We start from the raw sequence: 20,338 nt of genomic DNA on the forward strand, positions 1-20,338 counted from the left end.
GACATAGCTGAGCACCTCCATTCTTGGGATTGGTTGGGGTTTCAGCAGTTGTATCCTGTAAATACACAATAATTTAAACTTTTGGGATATCCCCTCTAGATAGATTTAGCATAGTCTATTCAGGAAATAAAAAAAAAAAGAAAATAAATTGAGAAATGCACCTTTTACCTTGCTTACAGAACCACTGAAGGAGCTTTCAGTCAATTAAGGAGATTGTGAGGGAATGAAGAATCTATTTTTTCTGAGGTTCGTAAATTATAGAAAAGTATCACTTCAGTATAACAATTTATGTAATTATACTAGAGATTAGCACAACTTGAGCGTGCTTGAGTCTAATCATTTGGCATTTGAATACTGGTGGCTGAAGAAGTTTGATGCAACCCTAGGGAGTCCAGGAAATCATGTCTACAGCCTGTGGCTACAGTGTTGTTCAAGAGTAGCGATGAGCGCAACTTGAGCATGCTTGGGTCTGTTCGAACCCGATCATGCTGTATTTGAATGCTGGTGGCTGAAGTTGGATGCAGCCACGGGTAATCAAATACTGCACAATCAGATTTGGATGGACCCGAGCATGCTTGAGATGCCTTCTTCTCTATTCTAAAGTAAAGTGAGTGCCTAGTTCTCTTTCCTATTTGAATATATATGTTGTTGTATGACGCAAAAAGAATTTTATAGAGCAGGAAAAGAATGTGTTGAAGAGAGGTGGTGACAAGAGAAGGAGTGCAATCTGATGGAGAGAGCAGCAACTGAAGAAAATGATGACGTTGGGAGGCTGCCAGAAGGGTGGGGGGCATGACTCCTGTTTGGCAATTAATTGTAGTATCATCTGCCATGTTTGGTCAACTAGAAAATGTTAAGCTTGTGTCTTGTTTGCTTTGTGCCAGCTTCGGACAAGCTGTAATATTGATGACATTCATTGTAACGCGCCCCAAGTTACTTGGCATGAAATCCTTTCTGTAACTGTGGCATAACAAGCAGCCAGCCTTCATGAGCTTTTTAGAACATTCCCATGGTCGTGCTGTGCGTATGACATTTTCCTCACTGCTTTCTATACAAAACAAAAAAATAATAATATATGTGTCTTTATAACAACCGCCGTCTCTTATCAAAATAGTTTCAGACCTAATTCTGTCCTATGGAATTGCACCACAATATTGCAGACCTCCTCAACATAGATGTCATTTTCTATTAAATGTGCTTTTATATAGCCTCATTAATGTGCTGAAGCAAGTGTGCCCTGGGGATATTTCAGACAGTTTCATTGTTGTGCTAAAATTAGAATGCCCTAAAAACTACAGCAGGATAAAAATGTCACTTCGGCTTCAAAGATCACATACAGCTCTAGCACTGGATTTTATTACATGAACACTGACTCAGTTGGTTCTGAAGGGATTGTTTTGTTCACCTAATCTCTAGAATATACTTCATGCCTTCTGGGTTTGATATGTTATATGAGCCAACAGCCCTCTAAATAGAAACACCTGTTCAAATGGAATGTTTTATTTCCACCTTGTTTACTTCCTCTCTTTAGTTGCTTTATGTGTGGCATTTATTGTTACAATCTGACAGAGATCCTTTGGATGAAATCATTTCTACTTACAAATCATTCTCTAAACTGATTATTATGATCACACCATTTTCTGCATGTACATCATCCGTTGGATTTAACTCCCAAAAGGTGCCATAGTTGTATGTTGTTGTGACTGCTCTATTAACAACAAAGGGATGGGAATTAATAAAATAGGGACTTGTTATGATACATAAGAATGCTTGAGATTGGTGATAAATAAATCAGTGCTAAATTTATAGCGTTTGGGTGCCTTATCACACCAAAGTAAGGGCCCTATTTCACGGGACGATTATCGGGCAAAAAATTGGTTAATCGTTCCGTTGATTTAGATCTGAACCTAAAATTATCGTTAATCGTTCGCTGTAATTCCACATTTGTTCGCTCAAGTTCTGCGTTTTTTCACTAATTGTTGAGTGTAATTGCTCATTGTTCATTGTTTTGCTAGGATCAGAAGGATTAAACAATCATAGTAACGATCACAATAATGATCGTAACTAACAATTATCACTCTGTTAAATATGGTGAACAATTTCAAGTTAACATAAACAATCTCGTTTGTGATCGTTTATCGTTAGTCGTTAATCTTTAAAAATCGCTCTGTGTAATAGGACCCTAAGATGTACATAGTAAGCGATGATTGGAAGTTAAAACCTGTGATTCAGCTATACTCCATTAAAAATGACAGCAGGGCCCTGGTTGGAAAAGAAGAACATTGTTTCTCTAATATAGTCTTAATACCAAAGACACCTTTAACTTAAAGGAGAACGGGAAATTCTTATAAAGTGCTTTTTTCCCTGCACTTACTACTGCATCAAGGCTTCACTTCCTGGATTAAATGGTGATGTCACGACCCAACTCCCAGAGCTGTGCGGGCTGTGGCTGCTGGAGAGGATGATGGCAGGGTACACTGAGGGACACAGGACACTGGAGGGACACTGAGCATCCCTCTGCCATCATCCTCTCTAGCAGTCACAGACAGCACAGCTCTGGGGGTCGGGTCGTGACATCACCATTTTATCCAAGTAGTGAAGTCTTGATGCAGTAGTATGTACCGGGGGAAAAAAGCACTTTATGTGCATTTCCCATAATAAGTGTATATTGGTGATTTGTATAACTTTGGGGGTTCAATACAATAAAAAAAATTCCTGGACTTGTTTAATGCCACAAATGCATCCAAAGGACAAAGGGGGTGGGGGGGGTGGGGTTCAAGATTGTCATACCTGTAGGTCAATCTTAGCTAAGTCCCCTCCCCAATACCCAACAGATTTCCTGAGGGGTGAAAATCTGGTTAATCCATGTGGTGGTCTGAGAAATCTGCACCAGTTATGGAGCTGGTATAAATTTTGGCCATTATGTAGGCCTACTAGCACATGTCAATCATGATAAATCAGAGATAAATTGAAGAAAGCAACTATGTATTTTTTAAATTCTGGATAACCCCTTTTAAGAGGTTAAAATGTATTTTATTGTTATTTGTCACTAGTGGAATCTGATTAGTTTGTAGCTTCATCTGAATGCTTAAAGGGAACCAATCATCCCTATTTTGGCTAATAAAGTAAAAATACAGCATAACAATACTAAATGTAATGTTTCCTTACATACCATATTTTCTGGAGTATGAGACGACTTTTTAACCCACCACAAAAACTGTTAACTCACCTAGGGTCCGTTCCCGGTATCGGCGCGCCTCCCATACCGTTCCCGGCAAAGGCATTGTGACGTACACTGCCTGCGCTGGAGACGAAGATCCCCGAACCTCTCCCGGAGAGCCGAGCGTCTCGTCAGAGAGGCTCAGAGATACTCGGCTGCCGGGAGAGCTTCGGAAGAATGAAAGAGGCGACAGAAGTTGCCGAAGCCTCTCTCATTCTCCTGAAGCTCTCCCGGCACCCGAGCATCTCTGAGCCTTTCCAATGAGACATTCAGCTGCCCGGGAGCAGTTCGGAGATCACTGCTTGTGCTGGAAACAGTACAGGAGTCGCGCCGATACCGGGAATGGGCCCCAGGTGAGTTAATTGTTTTGTTGTTTTTTTTTTAATTTAGCTGCGGTTAACTCCTGCCTGACGGCAGGTCACAGCTAGCGGGAAGGAATTGTCTGTTAGCATGCCTCTCTGGGCATGATTACCAATGCAGGAGCCTCTTTGATGCTGCAAGCGTGATTACAGATTATTTTCCACAGCTGTGACTAGTTCAGATGGAAACAACCCCCCCATACCTACTTAATGGGTAATTAGTAGAGATGAGCGAACTTGCCGGATCTCTGGTTCGTATGAACCAGAAATCTCGGCGTCTGATTCCCGCTGTCTGCACGCTCCATGCAGCAGGTGGATACAGTGTAGGGAACGCCTAGAAAACTGGGATACAGCCAATGCCAATGGCTGTATCCCAGTTTTCCAGGCATTCCTTACACTGTATCCACCCGCTGCACGGAGTAAGCAGACAGCGGGAATCAGATGGTCACAGAGCATTGCCAGTCTTTCCACACCTAGAAACTCTCAGCCTGCGACCAGCAGTCCAGGGTGAGGCGACTTTAACTTCCCTTGATAGGCGGCCAGGCCTGAAAAGGAGGATAATAGATCCGACAGTGTTCCGTGCCCGTGAAGTGTTCCTGGGAGCAGCCGAGAACCAGTTTAACCTAGTTCAACATAAACAGGTATTTCACGTATCTGTACCACGTGAACGACGTGTTCATGTCTGGCACCTCAAAAATATACTGTCTCTCAAACATTTCCATAAAAATATTTGCTAATCTGGGTGCTGCTGCTGACCCTTTGGAAACACCATAAGTTTGCAAATAATAATCTTGGTCAAAACTAAAATAATTTGTGGGCAGTATGATGTCCAGGAAACCTATCATTGTGTTGTTCGTTGTGTGTTTTTCTGCAATGATTATCAAATAAATAGCATCCCTTCATTTTGTGGTATATTTGTGTACAAGCTTTGTACATCTAATGTTGAAACTGTTGGACTGTAGAAACAAAATGGTTAACAATTTTTTACAGAAAGCTTACAATAAAAACAGCACTAAAAAGAAAAAGGATAGACAAAAAACCAGACAAACAGACATAATGATCAATACGGTTAGATGATACGTAACGTGGTGAACAATTGGACCATTATACAAAAAGAACCCAAGTTTGGTAAATTATTTCAAAATCAACCAATGCTAATCTTATGGAAAGGTAAAATTATAGCAAATAAAATTTAGTGATGAGCGAATACTGTTTGATCGAATAGATATTCGATCGAATAGTAAGGTATTCGATCTATAGAATATTATCGAATAGTACGCCAAATATTCGATAAGCGTTCAAATCCCCCAGCTTTCGGTTTTTACCTCCAAGTGGTCGAATAGATGTTTTTCAATAATCAAATGCTTGTTCCCATAGACTTTAATGGGAACGAATATTCGGGAGATATTCGTACGAATATTGAATATTCGAATATTTCACTATTCCCTCATCACTAATAAAATTACATTGCTTTAAGTTTTTTTATGAACAGACCATAATCAGCGTGGGGGATGCTGGTGCCATGGTCCTTTTTTTCATTCCCTGGCACCGACCCCGCATGAAGCACTGAAGGTGGGGCCACATGCGCGCCCCCCCCCCCCCCACGCTGGAAAATGGCGGGCACACCTAAATGTGATTGTTGGATTTATATATGCATAATCTGTACTGTGATTTAATCAGTAGGATGGACATACAAATGGATTTAGCTGACTGGGTCCCATCCACCTGTGTGCATGACTAAGGGAGCTCCTTTTCCCGAAACGTTGCCACAGGGGAAGGAACGCTAGCCAAGTACCTCCAGTGAAAGATATGTACAGCCAGAACTTTGTATTACTACAAGTGAATAGTCTATGTTGAAGACATCAAAATGTGAGTGTCAGTTTATATACTCACCGCACATGTATACAATATATGAGCTTGGATGCCTTGTAAAGTTAATAATTGAAGATAGATTATCAATGTTTAATATGTACTTTCTATCACATACCATGGAGATGGGCAACATACCATTGAGTGGTTGGAGTCTGAATAAATATCGCCTCACTTTTTTAACATCCACTCCTGGAGTACTAGAAGTCCACACAAGACCATCTGAGCATATTCCTGGTTGTCACAGTAAACAGAAATCTGTTCGGAAGCAGCTAACTTCTTATTTATAATGTTCATGATATGCATGCCCTATAACGCTTCATCAAGCTGAAAAGCAAGAGTGAATGCAAAGTCCCTGGTTAAATTGAAATATCTGACACCAATCACAATACATTATGCAACGAAGAAATTGTGGTAATTTCTTTCATTGCATTAACTCATGAAGAATGGTGGCCTTTATTGTATCTGCAGTTAGTATTAATGAAATGCAGATGAGCTCATTATACCCTAAAATATATTCATTTTCTATTCATTAAATTGTGGAAATGTTAGCACTGAGTGAGAATGGCAAATGATGTAATGCCTATACCTACTATTAACCTCAATCAATCCATCTTGATAGCAAGGAGAGACGAAAAATGGTCCTGAAACATGAAAGATGTGTTCACAAGTTCTTTGCTAGATACTATTAGACGTTTCTGGAAGCTCCTGCATCTGGAAAGGGAACTTTCTATGGGATTAATTATAAGAACACATGCATTATGAATGTTCACATACTAAATTACACTTCTCATTGCTTTTACTAACCTGACTTTTTTTTTTTTTACAAATTATAGTGGCTGCATTGTCTCTGGTACATATTTATTAACAATACTACACTGACACTTTATCAGAGAACGCTATCTAGTAGTGTTCTGAACTTTCAGAACTGCAACCATTAATTGTGGTTTATTACACTGTTCTACAAAAATAGTGGCCCATGTGGGCTGTCCAGGCATGATGGGAATTGTAGTTTTACAACAGCTGGAGGACCGAAGCTTCCCCATCCGTGCTCTATACCAAGGGTGTAAAACTAAGGCCTTCCATTTGTTGCAAAACCGCAGTTCCCATCATGCTTAGCCAAAATTTTGCAACAGCTGGAGGGCTGCAAGTTTGACACCTGTGCTCTAGACCAGTGCTTCTCAAACTTTTGTTCTCGGGCCTCACCTGCAAATCCATATTGATGCTCGGGCCTCTCCAACAAACATGTACCACTTCTAAATGTCAGATACTGCCATGTTGTGCACAGTATATCCCAGACTATGTGCTTCCAATATAAATAAGTGCATAATGTATATATAAGTGCAGAAATAAATACTGCTCCATCTGCAGTAACCCAACACCAAATACTGCCCCACCTGTAAACTAGCATCACAGTGCAGCACTCCTTTCTCCGTAACCCATCCCTCTACTCACCTGGCAGTTTACACACACCAGCATGATTTCATTCTTAACCTCTTTCTGTTAGAGCTACCTCTCTCCTCCTTACCCCATTTTTGGCCCTCCTGGCACTGTCAGAGTGTCCCACAAATAGTTAATAACCCCACTAGTGCCCCACAAATAGTTAATTCCCCCCAATAGTAACACATCAGTGCCCCACAAATAGTTAAGTCTCCCATTAGTGCGCCATATAGTGGAACAGTTAGTGCACATTCAAATGAATATCTGTTGCTGATTTAATATTTAAAAATTTAGTTATCCCCCTTATTGCCGTATTGAACATGTTCATTCTTCAGCGCGGACAGAGCAGGAGCACGCACTTCCCATAGACTCCCATTATGAGTGGGAGGCTAACAGAATTCCGCTAGTTTTGCTCAGTGGGAACAGGGCCTAAGGGTACGTTCACACTTACCGGATCCGCAGCTGACTTTCTGCTGCGGATCCGCAGCGGATCTGCTGCGGATGCGCAGCAGATCCACAGCAGATTTCATTTAAATAACTGAACACAGCATCCAACCTGAAGCAACAAATCTGCTGCGGATCTGCTGCAGATCTGCTGCGGATCCTGTAGGTGTGAATGCACCCTTAAGGTTATGACCAAGTTTCTTTCTCAGCTGCTCTGATCACTAGATTTCCCCATCCTAATGTGGATTCACACCAAACTGATCCACTGAAAACATTTTCATTTGATTTTATGCTGCACTCTGGGGTCATGGGTTTAATTTCCATACAGTAACATTCTCCAAACACTCTGGGGGAGATTTATGAAAGGGTGTAGACTGCTGCAAACTGCCCAAAACAACCAATCACAGTTTAGCTTCCAACTCTGGTGAAAGGAAAGAGGAGCTGTAATTGGTTGCTGTGGGCTGTTTACACCAGTCTAAATTTTACACCCTTTGATAAATCTCCCCCAATGTGTTTGATCCCAGGGGCTGCAGAAGTTACATGCTGTCCTAGGGATTCCTGAAAAAAATGAATACAGCCATAGGCTGGGTTCACACACAGTATATTTCAGTCAGTATTGTGGTCCTCTTACTGCAACCAAAACCAGGAGTGGATTGAAAACACAGAAAGGCAATGTTCACACATTTGAGTGGATGGCCGCAATATAACTGCAAATATTTGCTGTTATTTAAAAACAACGGCTGTTGTATTGAAATAACGGCAGTTACTTACCGTTATATGGCGGACATCCACTCAATTTCAACATTGTGTGAACAGAGTCTTTCTGTGTTTTCAATCCACTCCTGGTTGAGGTTGCAAAAATGCAGACCAAACACTGACTGAAATACACTGTGTGTGAACGCAGCCGTAGGCTGTATCCATGTTTTCCAGGCACCCCTAGTGCAGCATTCAACTTCTGCAGCTGCTGGGATCAAATACAGAGTATTTGGAGAATGTTGCTGAACCCGAATATTTTGACAGTTTCGCTCAACACTAGTCCTGTGTGGTAATAGCCTATACACCTCTGTGTTGATATAAGAAAGAGGACCCTTGTCTGCAGGGCCGTATTAACAGCTGCTTTTGCTCTAGGCCAGGGTTCCAATAAAAGAGTTCCCCCTTCCGGATCACGCCAGCCCCTGCCCCGCATCCACACTGCTGCTGACATCCCCGCCGAAGGGATCCCCCAGCAGGTACAGCGACGTCATCACTGCCCCTGCCGGAGGATCCCTCAGAGATCATTTCCAGTTTACATCCCAGGCGGGGGGGTTGGTGGTCCGTGCGGCGCGGAGGAGGCTGGCGGCAGGGCGACATCTCATACTGTTCCGAGATCTGCGGTCCTGCTCCGGGATCTGCGGTCTGGTGCAACGGACCGCAGATCCCGGAGCAGTGTCAGATGTTATCCCTGCCGCCAGCCTCCTCGCCACCGCACGGACCACCAACCCCCCGCCTGGGATGTAACCTGGAAATGATCTCTGAGGGATCCTCCGGCAGGGGCAGTGATGACGTCGCTGCTCCTGCTGGGGGATCCCTCCGGCGACTGACCGGCTGAAGAGGCTAGAAGAGATGAACACAGTATTAGGTGAGTATAAGTTTTTTTTTTTTGTAGCAATGCAGGGGGCCATAATAACTATATGGGGAGAATTGCAGGGGCACAATATAACTATATAGGGGACATTGCAGGGGGACAATATAACTATATGGGGGACATTGCAGGGGGTCATTATAACTATATGGGGGACATTATTACTATATGGGGGACATTGCAGGGGGTCATTATAACTATATGGGGGTCATTATAACTATATGGGGGACATTGCAGGGGGGCATTATAACTATATGGGGGACATTGCAGGGGGGCATTATAACTATATGGGGTACATTGCAGGGGGGCATTATAACTATATGGGGGACATTGCAGGGGACAATATAACTATATGGGGGGACATTGCAGGGGGACAATATAACTATATGGGGGACATTGCAGGGGGTCATTATAACTATATGGGGGTCATTATAACTATATGGGGGACATTGCAGGGGACAATATAACTATATGGGGGACATTGCAGGGGGACAATATAACTATATGGGGGACAATGCAGGGATACATTATTAGTATATGGGGTGAGGGGGCTGGTTGAGGGTGTGAAGGGGGAGTTAGGGGACGCTGGTTGAGGGGGGAGTGAGGGGTTGAGTGGGGGCTGGGTGAGGGGTGGAAAAAAAGAGGGATGCTTTTCACTTTGGGGGGGGGGGGGGGGCGTTGTGGCATTTTGCGCTGGGATTTGATTATAGTTTTTTTTTTTTTTTTTTTTTTATAGTCCGGCCCTCCGACTGTCTTAGGGACAGTGAACTGGCCCCCTGTGTGAAAAGTTTGGGGACCCCTGCTCTAGGCACTTAACCTGAAGGAGCCTCATCTTCGCTCATCAATTGGCATTATGATTGGTAGATAAGTAGGTAATAGCTCCAGGCGTCACATTTAACACTGTCATACCAGACCTTACCAATACTGCCATACTGTGACTGGGTAACCCCACTATACCAGACCTGACCAATATCACCATACTGTGACTGGATAACACCGCCATACCAGACCTGACCAATACCGCCATACTCTGACTGGATAACACTGCCATAACAGACCTTACCAATACTGCCATACTGTGACTGGAAAACACCGCTATACCAGACCTGACCAATACTGCCATACTGTGAATGGATAACACTGCCACACCAGACCTGACCAATAACACCATACTGTGACTGGATAACACCGCCATAACAGACCTTACCAATACTGCCATACTGTGATTGGATAACCCCACTATACCAAACCTGACCAATATCACCACACTGTGACTGGATAACACCGCCATACCAGACCTGACCAATACCGCCATACTGTGACTGGATAACACTGCCATACCAGACCTTACCAATACCGCCATAATGTGACTGGATAACCCCACTATACCAGACCTGACCAATACCACCATACTCCCACCCCCTTGAGAAGACACTAGATTTTCTGGAAAGTCTGAATGGGAGGTGGGAGACTAGGAAAAAAAAATAAAAAGTTGTTTGCTTCCCCCTGCTCCCTGGTGCTGCCTCCCTGCAAGGTGCTGCCCCAGGCACCGGACCATGGTTGCCTAGTGGTAAATACAGCCCTGGTTGTCTGCTGTGTAGATTGAACTTCAGTCAAGCATGCAAATATGGACATCCATACTGAGTGATAGCCTAACAGCCTATATTATCTTATCAGCCAATGCAATCTAATGGAGGCACATGGAGGTTATTTTTTATGAATGCCCATAGATCATGTTCTTCTCTCAAAGGGGAAGAGAGGGGTGTCAAAATCTCAGTACTTATAACCTCATACCTGATGTCTGTAAAATCTTAAAAACCGGAAGATACTTACTGTGTTAGAAATGACCAGTTTTAGTAGTTTTCCCAGTGTAAGGATATTACAGGCACCGTAGTTAATACCTTCAGACAATCAATGCATTTTATAACTAAATATTTTCACATGTTTTTTTTCCCGCACTTGTCTGTGAGTTTACAGAAAGCTATTCAGTCACCTTGCGGGCAGTCTCCTGTACTACGTAGATTTGTATGTCCTGCGTATCTTGAGCTGCAGAGCTCTGTAATTTGTGTCTTACCCCTAAATACCTCATAAATCTGTTTTTTATTAGCATCTTCTGATTGGTATTTCAAGGTTGTTGCTACCTAAGTGAATACCTCAGAGAGAGAGGTTCCTTGTGGAGGAAGTAAATCAATGCAATTTACTTATGTGCTATGATTTGTGGGGTGAAAGCCTAGCTTTCACGTCCACTGAAAAGAAAAGCTATTTCATGTTGCTTAGAGTAGCTGCTTGATGCAGTCATTCTGAAAATAGATTTTTTTTCTCTTGTTTCTTCAACGTGGAATTATAGCTTGTGAGAGATGACAAATTGACAGCTCTAGAAAGTGCAGCCATCAGTCATACACTAGTCTGCCACCGCAGTATTACTTGCTTTACTCTCTCAGGTGCATGTAGTATGATTCTGCAGATATCATCTAGTACAATATATTGCCTCATTTCATGTATGCAGCCCCCATGTGTCTATAGAAGGGTTTATATAGGCTCTTCCTTTCATACATTTATTAATCAGATAGTTTTATGACATATCACCTGCAGTAACTTGCAGGATGTGTAGACCTTTACATTCTTTGTATTGATTTTACTCCAACAATATTTATAGTGGATATAAGATAGCAGCAACAATTTACCACTTTATGACACCACCAGTTTTGACAGCATATTTATTTTTCTGTTGATTTTGCCACGGTACTTATTGTTTTGCCTACTAATATATTTAAAGGCACCATTTAATGTACCATATAATGCATTGAAAAAACTTCTGTTGCAGTTTACTCTGTCTGGCTATGTTCACACACCATCTTTTTATGAACGTTTGTCATTTTAATGCAAAGCAATGTCTTTTATTTTGAAATTGCGCCAAGATTTTAAAATAGTGGAACGTTTTTTGGACTCAAAATGACGGACGTCCTAAAAGAGGGGCATTGAATGGCCAAACAAAAGAATGTGTGTGAACCTACCTTCTGTCTACTTAGTCAACCTTTTAAAATACATAATCAAGACTAACCAGAAACTCCACTCAAAACAATTAGTAATGTCCCCAAATTATCTTTGGGTGCAGTTTGCATATACATAGTATTGCTGGCAAGTTAAGTTATTAATACATTTGGGTGCAGTTTGCATATACATAGTACTGTTGGCAAGTTACGTTATTAATACATTTGGGTGCAGTTTGCATATACATAGTACTGTTGGCAAGTTAGGTTATTAATACGTTTGGGTGCAGTTTGAATATACATAGTACTGTAGGCAAGTTAGGTTATTAATAGAGATGAGCGAACCAGGTTCGGGTTCGAGTCGATCCGAACCTGAATGATCGGCATTTGATTAGCTGGGGCTGCTGAACTTGGATAAAGCTCTAAAATATTAAATAGCTTATAAAATGGCTTATAAAATAATCTTGAAATGTTGCAGTTTTCATTTTCACCACTGGTTTCTGTTCTCACTTTAAGGCCCTATTCCATGAAACGATTATCGTTCATAAACTTGCTCCAACGACCACTCGTTAATGATTATCGCTTCGTGGAATTGGTGTAAACGAGCGAACAACAAAGTCGAAATCGTTATATTGTCGTTCAAAATAGTTTTTCAGCGTGTCGAAAAAAATTGTTGGTCTTTGAAAGATAATTCGCTAATCGGTTCGTAAAATTAAAAATCCTTCAGTCGTTCGTAAAAAGGTTTAAAAAAAAGTAGGTGTCGTATGGTCATGATCACCCTGGCGAACATTTTAAACAACCATGTAACGACCACAAAATAATCGTTAAACTACAAATATTGTTCACGTTATGTGTTATCGTTCGCTAAAAAAAAATTGTTTGGTGATCGTTAACAAGAGGTCGTTGGAGCGAGTTTATGAACGATAATCATTCCGTGGAATAGCGCCTTTAGTGTTACAAGGAGGCTGCTGTAAAGTGATCTGTACAGTATTACAGCACCAGTATTACAACACCAGTAGATAGATAGGATCAATACAATAACCGCTCCCTTTGGAGCTATTCAAAGGCCCCCACAAACTACTTGTACAGTCAGATAGCTGCTTTTAATCCAAGATTTGTCCTGGGGTCCGTTCGGCAGGGGATGCAGTTATTGTCATAAAATCAACTTTTAATCCTGCAGCGCTGTGTCTAACGGCCGGGGCTAACATTTGTATATGCATTATGCTGGCACCACCTCTCCGTCCTTCCTTCCCACCCTCCTCATCATTAGGAATGATCCAGGAACATTTACTGCTGTTTGAGCTTTGCACAGGTGTATTAACGATCCAGCCCATGCTCATTATACACACAGGTGGGGAATAGGAAGCAATCTGCCTGGAGCATTCCTAATGATGAGGAGGGTGGGGAGGAAGGACAGAGAGGGTGTGCCAGCCTAATGCATATACAAATGTAAGCCCCAGCCGTTAGACACAGCGCTGCAGGATTTAAAGTTGTTTTTATGACAATAACTGCATCACCTGGCGAACGGACCCCAGGACAGATCTTGGATTAAAAGCAGCTATCTGAAGGTACAAGTGGTTTGGGGGTCAGATTGTGGGTACAGAGTCGCTTTAAGGGTGCCTTTACACAGATAGATTTATCTGACAGATTTTTAAAGCCAAAGCCAGAAACAGACTATAGACAGGGGACAGGTCATAAAGGAAACACTGAAATGTCTCCTCTGGCTTTGGCTTTAAAAATCTGTCAGATAAATCTCTCTGTGTAAAGACACCCTTACATTCATCTCAAGGAGACAGACGTTGTCTATTGTTGTATATGCCCATGAGGTTTCCTGTAAAGCATGTCACTAAATGCTGTTACAAAACTTAGACAAAATGACAGCCCGCATAACAATGTACAAATAGGTAAGTAAAAAAAGCCAGTCAGAAAATAGAAACAGATTAGAATAAAAGATCATGTTTTAGTATTTGACTCTAATTAGTAATAGAAAATCTAGACAACACATTCCCTCTTAAAGAGTATGCATAATCAGAAAATGACATTTTACTTGAATCAAGTTGTTATTAGGAAATAATAATGAATATATAACCTATATAAAACCTTCTTCTGTACAAATAACATTTGAGGTTTCATTTTAGCTGCCATCAGAAGACCCGGAAATCTATGAAAACTCATCGCAATGCCTGTCATTGATGGTCCAGCTCTATGGAGGAGACACCCAAGATAGTATGACTCCAGACAATATGGAAAGTTTTGCACAAGTTCTAGTGTCCAAGCGAGAACCCAAACAACAGAAACTACTGCTGAGAGTGATTAAAAGGCTGGTAAGTCACTGGAACATTGATTTTGCTTACACTGTATCATTTCATATAAAGGGGTATTCCAGTTAAAATAAATTAACCCTGTTGAATCCCTACCCTTAATCTAAACTTGTTTGTAATAGGTTTCTCATATACGAATTGGTCTGTTTGTCTGTATCACATGCTGTCTTACACCCTGAAGCTTCCGAAAATCCTTACTGCCTGGTCCACTCCATCTCCACTCCTCTGTCCTCCTCCTACCTTCTGAGACAGAGGACATGTGATCACTGTCTTTTCTGTGGGCCAGGCAACCTATAACGTCTTCTGTATCTACCTACACCTATCAGTAATAACCAAGCCAAAGCAGGACAAGCCAGTGGTTGGTGGGTTTGAGGAAGTTTCCTATGAGGGGCAATGCATGTTGGGAAATGTAGTTTTCTGGTCAGGCGCCATAGTCTAAAACTAGATTCATTTGTAAAAGTTTGAATCCAGGACTAAGACCAGGCAAGTAAGGTATCAAACAATCGGTGATTGCACCTATATGCTTTTTGGGCATTTTTTTTTTATTAGATCTCTGGAATACCCCTTTAGGCTATGTTCCCACTCAGTATTTTGTAACCAAAACCAGAAGTGGAATAAAAAAACAGAAAGGCTGGCTATGTTCACACACTAAAATTTAGTGGATGGCCATCATTAAATGGCAAATAACAACCATTATTTTAAAACGAAGGCAGTTGTTTTAAAATAGATTACAAAATAGATTAAATAAATTACAGCCATCTACTAAATTTTAGTGTGTGTTCTGTGTTTTCATTCCATTTTCTGGTTTTGGTTGCAAAATACTGACCACAATACTGAGCGGAAATACTGTGTGGGAACAGAGCCTTAAGCCTTATAGTTGAAAAAGGTTGTTGTTATCCCTGATAACACCTTCTACAATATCAGTCTCTATAAATACAGCATATATTACATTCAGTTCATATGAAAGCGCTTATTATCAATATGCTTAGTGTATTATGGATCCAACTGTAATGTCAGAATCACTAAAGAAGATTTATACGCAGCCTTCCTACAAATGCAATTGATATTTTTCCAGAAAATTGTAGAAATCAATATATAACTTTTATTATTGTGCAATCAGAAGGTAAACTAGGGAACTCCTGTAATCTACAGAGACCAGCTTACTTTATAGTATTTGGACACACTAAGCAATGCTAATATGTCTTTTCTTCCAAATATGCATCGAAAGCCTTACCAGACAGGAGGGAGAGGACTGAAATGTCCATGCATATCCCTCAGTCGATCAAGATAATAGATCCTCAGCTGCATGTGAACTGTCAGAAAGTTTTATATTTTACTGGTTGATACCTGTAAGATTGCATGCTCTAGCCCAATAGCTCAAACTAGAACACCTTGTGAAATTTGAAATGCTTAACACTTATTTAGTAAATTATAGAGTGGCAGGTACTCTTCCAGTATCATCGCCTCTTTGGTTGGGGGACTGGGGGAGGGGCAGTATAGACATGCTTCCATTCCAGACCTAAACCATGATAAATTATCTTGTCCCCCCCCCCCCCTCCCTAAACATTACCCCCTAAAGGTGAGTGAGGCTTACACCTGGTGTAAACCATGGGAGAGTCAAGAACCTGTGTCCTTTCCATGGTGTTCACAGGGGAGCATCTTTGATGAATGTGCCCTAATGTGCTTTGTTTGAGTCGTATATAAGAATCATTATTAAATTCTTAATAAATTACTTAAACAAAATAGCGGTATTAAGTGATGGTAATCATTGCTGTAAGGTTATAATCAGGTCAGTAAGGGCATAATCAGTCGGTATTTCGAACGTTAGAAAAAATTCATTCAAAAAATCTGAAAATTTCGGCCATTTTATGCTGCCATTTGGTTAGTTTTTAGCAGTTTTTTTTGTGTAAACAGCTGATAAAAGGATATTGCATTTTATCCTATGGCAGTAAAAGTTACCACTTAAAAATTAAGTATAAAAAAAGTAATTTAAAAATCCCAAAGTACTGCGTGTGAACATACCATTACTCTATCATTTTGACAATTCTAATGCCCCAAAGTTGTCTGTACAGTATATTGTTCTTGTGATGAAACATTGACCTTGTTTCTTGGGCCTGTAGTAGAAGACATATCTTTTACAAATATTTAGATTTGTCAGTTGAGATTGACAGCTATAATCCAATATGGAGAGAGACCCCATGTCCAATGCCTATGCCATAAGCATCAGATCTGTGCCACATCAATAAAGTAAATACACAATAAGTGGAATGCAAATCCACAAGAAATAAAAAAACATTCACATGCAACACACATGCAATCACTGCGTCGGTGCCTGACTGTTCATGTAAAAAAAGCAAAAAAGCGATGTACCTTACAGTAGTGGTACATTCGCTTTAATGTTCACATGATTCTTTGTCTTGGATTTACTGTCTAGGAAACTACTTTTTTGTATAATGTAATTTTAAAAGAAGCATAAGAAACATGCTAGCTATCTGCTAGTTCTGCTATCTGTGCCCTATGGATTGTGATTAGTTTTCTTTCCCCTTTTATCTACTCACACACCAGCCTTTTTATATTGTCTTTTCTGTTCACATTTGTTGCTTGTACAACCTCCAGTCTTTTTATAGCAATGAATTATTTTATTGTCTTTTTGGAACATCCTTACGATAAGGGAGCAAGTGGAAAATGCTTTGCAAATAGGTATTATTGTGTACCACATAGCTAGGTTAAATCTCACAGCAGACAGGCAAATGTAATAAGAGAGATTTTAAGCCACCTTGGATATTTGGAAAGAACAGAAACTTTGCTAGTAAAAGACATCTGTACACTACATTTTTATAATGGTTTTAAAAGAGGCTATTACATAGTAATGTGTCCAGTAAACTACATCATAAGTTTATAACAAATGTAATCAGTGTGTTAATGTTCAGCTCTACAGCCCGTGGTTTGGGTTTTTATGTTAACATGGCAGATTCACTCCCAGAAACAAGCAGCAAATATAACTCTCTGCACTGGGTTGCAGATAACACTATTATTATTATCATCATTGATATTTTATGTTATATGTGTTATGCTGGGAACCTCAATCTTCATCAGTTCTGGAAATTCATTTCCACTAAACACTATTTTCAAAAGTAATGCCCAATATGGGATCACGTAAATGAACATTACCCCATACAGCGAAGCCATCTACAGTCTAATTGTACACTGATGAACACAGAAGCACAGCAATGTATAGCTAGAATATACGTTGTTAATGTTCCACAAAGCAGCCCCATAACATTGTAAGTACTGTGTTCCTTCCACAAGACTGAATGAGCATATGCAAGACGAAATTCCTTTTTTATGAGCCACAGCGTGTAATATATTTAAATTGGTTATACCATTGCAGATAAAGGTTATGTAATGTTCACATATACGCAGCTAGTATGTGCTTTGCTACCAAAATGACTAGTTTAGAATTAGTTTAAAGAATACCTATACTTTTGAATAAACTTTAAAAACATGCAGAGTTATATTAAGATAAACCCTTGTAGTGTTGACATGGTGGTTTTAGTGCTGTCACTGCTGTAGGCCAGCTCCTGAGAGTTCCCTTCATGGTGCATAACTATTTCTCATCCTCCTATTTTCAGGGGGCATGGTCAGAGCTGGGAGGCTTGCCAGCAGTACTCATACGTGGACTTCTTTTCCCTTTACTGGCAAACTGCTGGAGAGTACCTACTTGTAAGCCCCCTAGCCACTCCATAACAAAGTGATGGAGAAAACGCACTGGACCAGACAGACTGGCACTGGGCTGGGAATGACTTATGCACTTATTGATGCACTGAACTTGCAAGGTGCTGTATAAGCAGGAAGGAAGCAGAGGCGATCACAGCAAGAAAAGGATTACATTGCAAAAGCAACCTTGGTCTAAGCACTGTCTTCATAGTTCATGGTGCGAATACAAGTATTCACAAAAGCCCACATAGCCCATAACCTAATTGGTGGTCAGAGATAAGAGGGAAGTTTAGGCAGTGCTCCTCCATTTTCTGTGTTCTGTCTTGGTCTCTGCTTCTAGAGGCAGAATTAAATTGCTGTGAATTGTACTAATTATGGGAAAAACATGTAATTTTTACAGCACTTTACAGCCAAACCATGGTAAAGATGTGTGTAATGTGTGATCCTAGACTAAAGGCTGCAAATCTTTCTAAAACACTGTAGTTGTGGTGATAAGTCATATACCTGTTCTCTTGTGGCAATGGATTTCTCTGCATAGAAAAATGCATGAAAACAGCACAGCACTAATAGTTCTGGCTTCAGCGTGCTTTTAAATGATTCACACCTGACAGAAGGTTGAAAATAGAAGAACAACACTAGAAAATGTTTATTGTCTAAAGTTCTCCAACTCCTCCCTCATGCATGATGCTCTGATATCACAGGAGCCTTACCTGATGTGCAATAGTCTGCAGTGAAATTAGATTTTCAGCTTTGGGCAGGGAAATGGTAGAAATGCTGTGGGAGGGAAGTAGGTAGGGTGAAAGGACTGTGATAGAGAGCTGAAGGAAAGCAAGGCATTCTAGAAATTGTATTACTAAGTGACTCCTCAACCAATAAGAACAAAAATAAGACTCAAAAACAAATAAATCTTTGGTAGTTTCAGAACTGGACAGACAGGTAAGCAATGCTAAATGCTTCAGCAGTATGTTATTTTTTTTACCTGACGTCAGAGTACCTTTTAATGAGAAATGCAGGCAGCAAAAACATTGTTTCGGTGGGGAAATAGGAATTATTACCTAATAATAGCCTATGCTGCACTATATAAGCAAAAAAAATCTTTAAGTGCTTCTTTAATACCGATCCATCTTTGCAGGCTACAAGGACTCCATATACATGATAAAAGAAAAGGGCACATCTTTTGCCATCTCTGAAGGTTTTGTGTTACATCGGCCATATAAATATGACGATTCTGAGCCCCAGCTCCCCTATTACCATGCTTTCTTAAGAGAAAATAGATAATTAGTCACCAGACAACTTTTGTGCCACGTTGACTGTATCTGGTATTGTAGCTTAGTGTCTGGTATTGTACCATAGGCGGCTCTCGCTTAAACGCAGCTTATGGACATACAAGGTTTTGATTCTGGAAAATGCTTTTTTTTCAAGCAGTTTCTTAAAGGGGAAACTGTTAATACTGGTTTTCATACATTTAGACTAATGGCTTGTAGTACTTAAATAGCCTCTCCAGCAACATCAGCAACCTTATGTTGGGAGGGTAAAATGACTTAGTTGCAAAAGGGTTTTTTCCAAGAAAAATATACTGTTAAGCTATCCACAGGACACCACGATCTGACCCCCCCAAACCACTTTTACCTTCGAATAGCTGCTTTTAATCCAAGATCTGTCCTGCGGTCCGTTTGGCAGGTGATGCAGTTATTGTCCTAAAAAACAACTTTTATACTTGCAGCCAATGCCAAACGGGAATATCTGTGCCCTAACTTTGCACCATCCCTCCGTCTCTCCTCCCCACCCTCTTTATCATTAGGAATGCTCCAGGCAGATTGCCTCCTATTCCACACCTGTGTCAGCCAGGCACATGGGCTGGATCGTTAAGCACCTGTGCAATGTTCAACATAGAACAAATGTTCCAGTGGCATTCCTAATGATGAAGAGGGTGGGGAGGAGTGACGGAGGAGTGGTCCAAAGTTAAGGCACAGATACTCATGTTTGGCATGGGCTGCAAGTTTAAAAGTTGTTTTTTAGGACAATAACTGCATCACCTGCCAAATGGACCCCAGGACAGATCTTGGATTAAAAGCAGCTATCCAAAGGTACAAGCGGTTTGGGGGAGTCAGATTGTGGGTACAGAGTCGCTTTAAAGCAAATCTGTACCCATTGTACCCCCTCCAAACCACTGGTACCGATCGTGAGATGAGATAAAGTCCTTTTCAAAATCCTCCTGGTGCTGTCTTTTAGTTGAAAAATGTTTAGTTTTTCATTAATGGTGTCAATGAGGCAGGGCCTAGACCTGTGCCTAGACCTGTCCCTAGGCCTGCACCGCCTCTCTGGTCGTATTCTCCGGCTCTGGTAATGCCCCCTGA

The 20,338-nt window shown here is 40.9% G+C and overlaps 1 protein-coding gene across 1 annotated transcript in view; it reads left to right on the top strand.

Annotated features, from left to right (window-relative positions):
• The window catches only part of ULK4 (unc-51 like kinase 4), a 653,509-nt gene that overhangs the window by 496,107 nt on the left and 137,064 nt on the right, over nucleotides 1-20,338 (top strand). The window contains exon 34 of the mRNA XM_069959686.1: nucleotides 14,082-14,267. Coding sequence (XP_069815787.1) covers nucleotides 14,082-14,267 — 186 coding nt within the window. The remainder of the gene's footprint in view (nucleotides 1-14,081; nucleotides 14,268-20,338) is intronic.

This window comes from Dendropsophus ebraccatus, chromosome 2 (assembly GCF_027789765.1).
Source record: "Dendropsophus ebraccatus isolate aDenEbr1 chromosome 2, aDenEbr1.pat, whole genome shotgun sequence".
Lineage (NCBI taxonomy): Eukaryota > Metazoa > Chordata > Amphibia > Anura > Hylidae > Dendropsophus > Dendropsophus ebraccatus.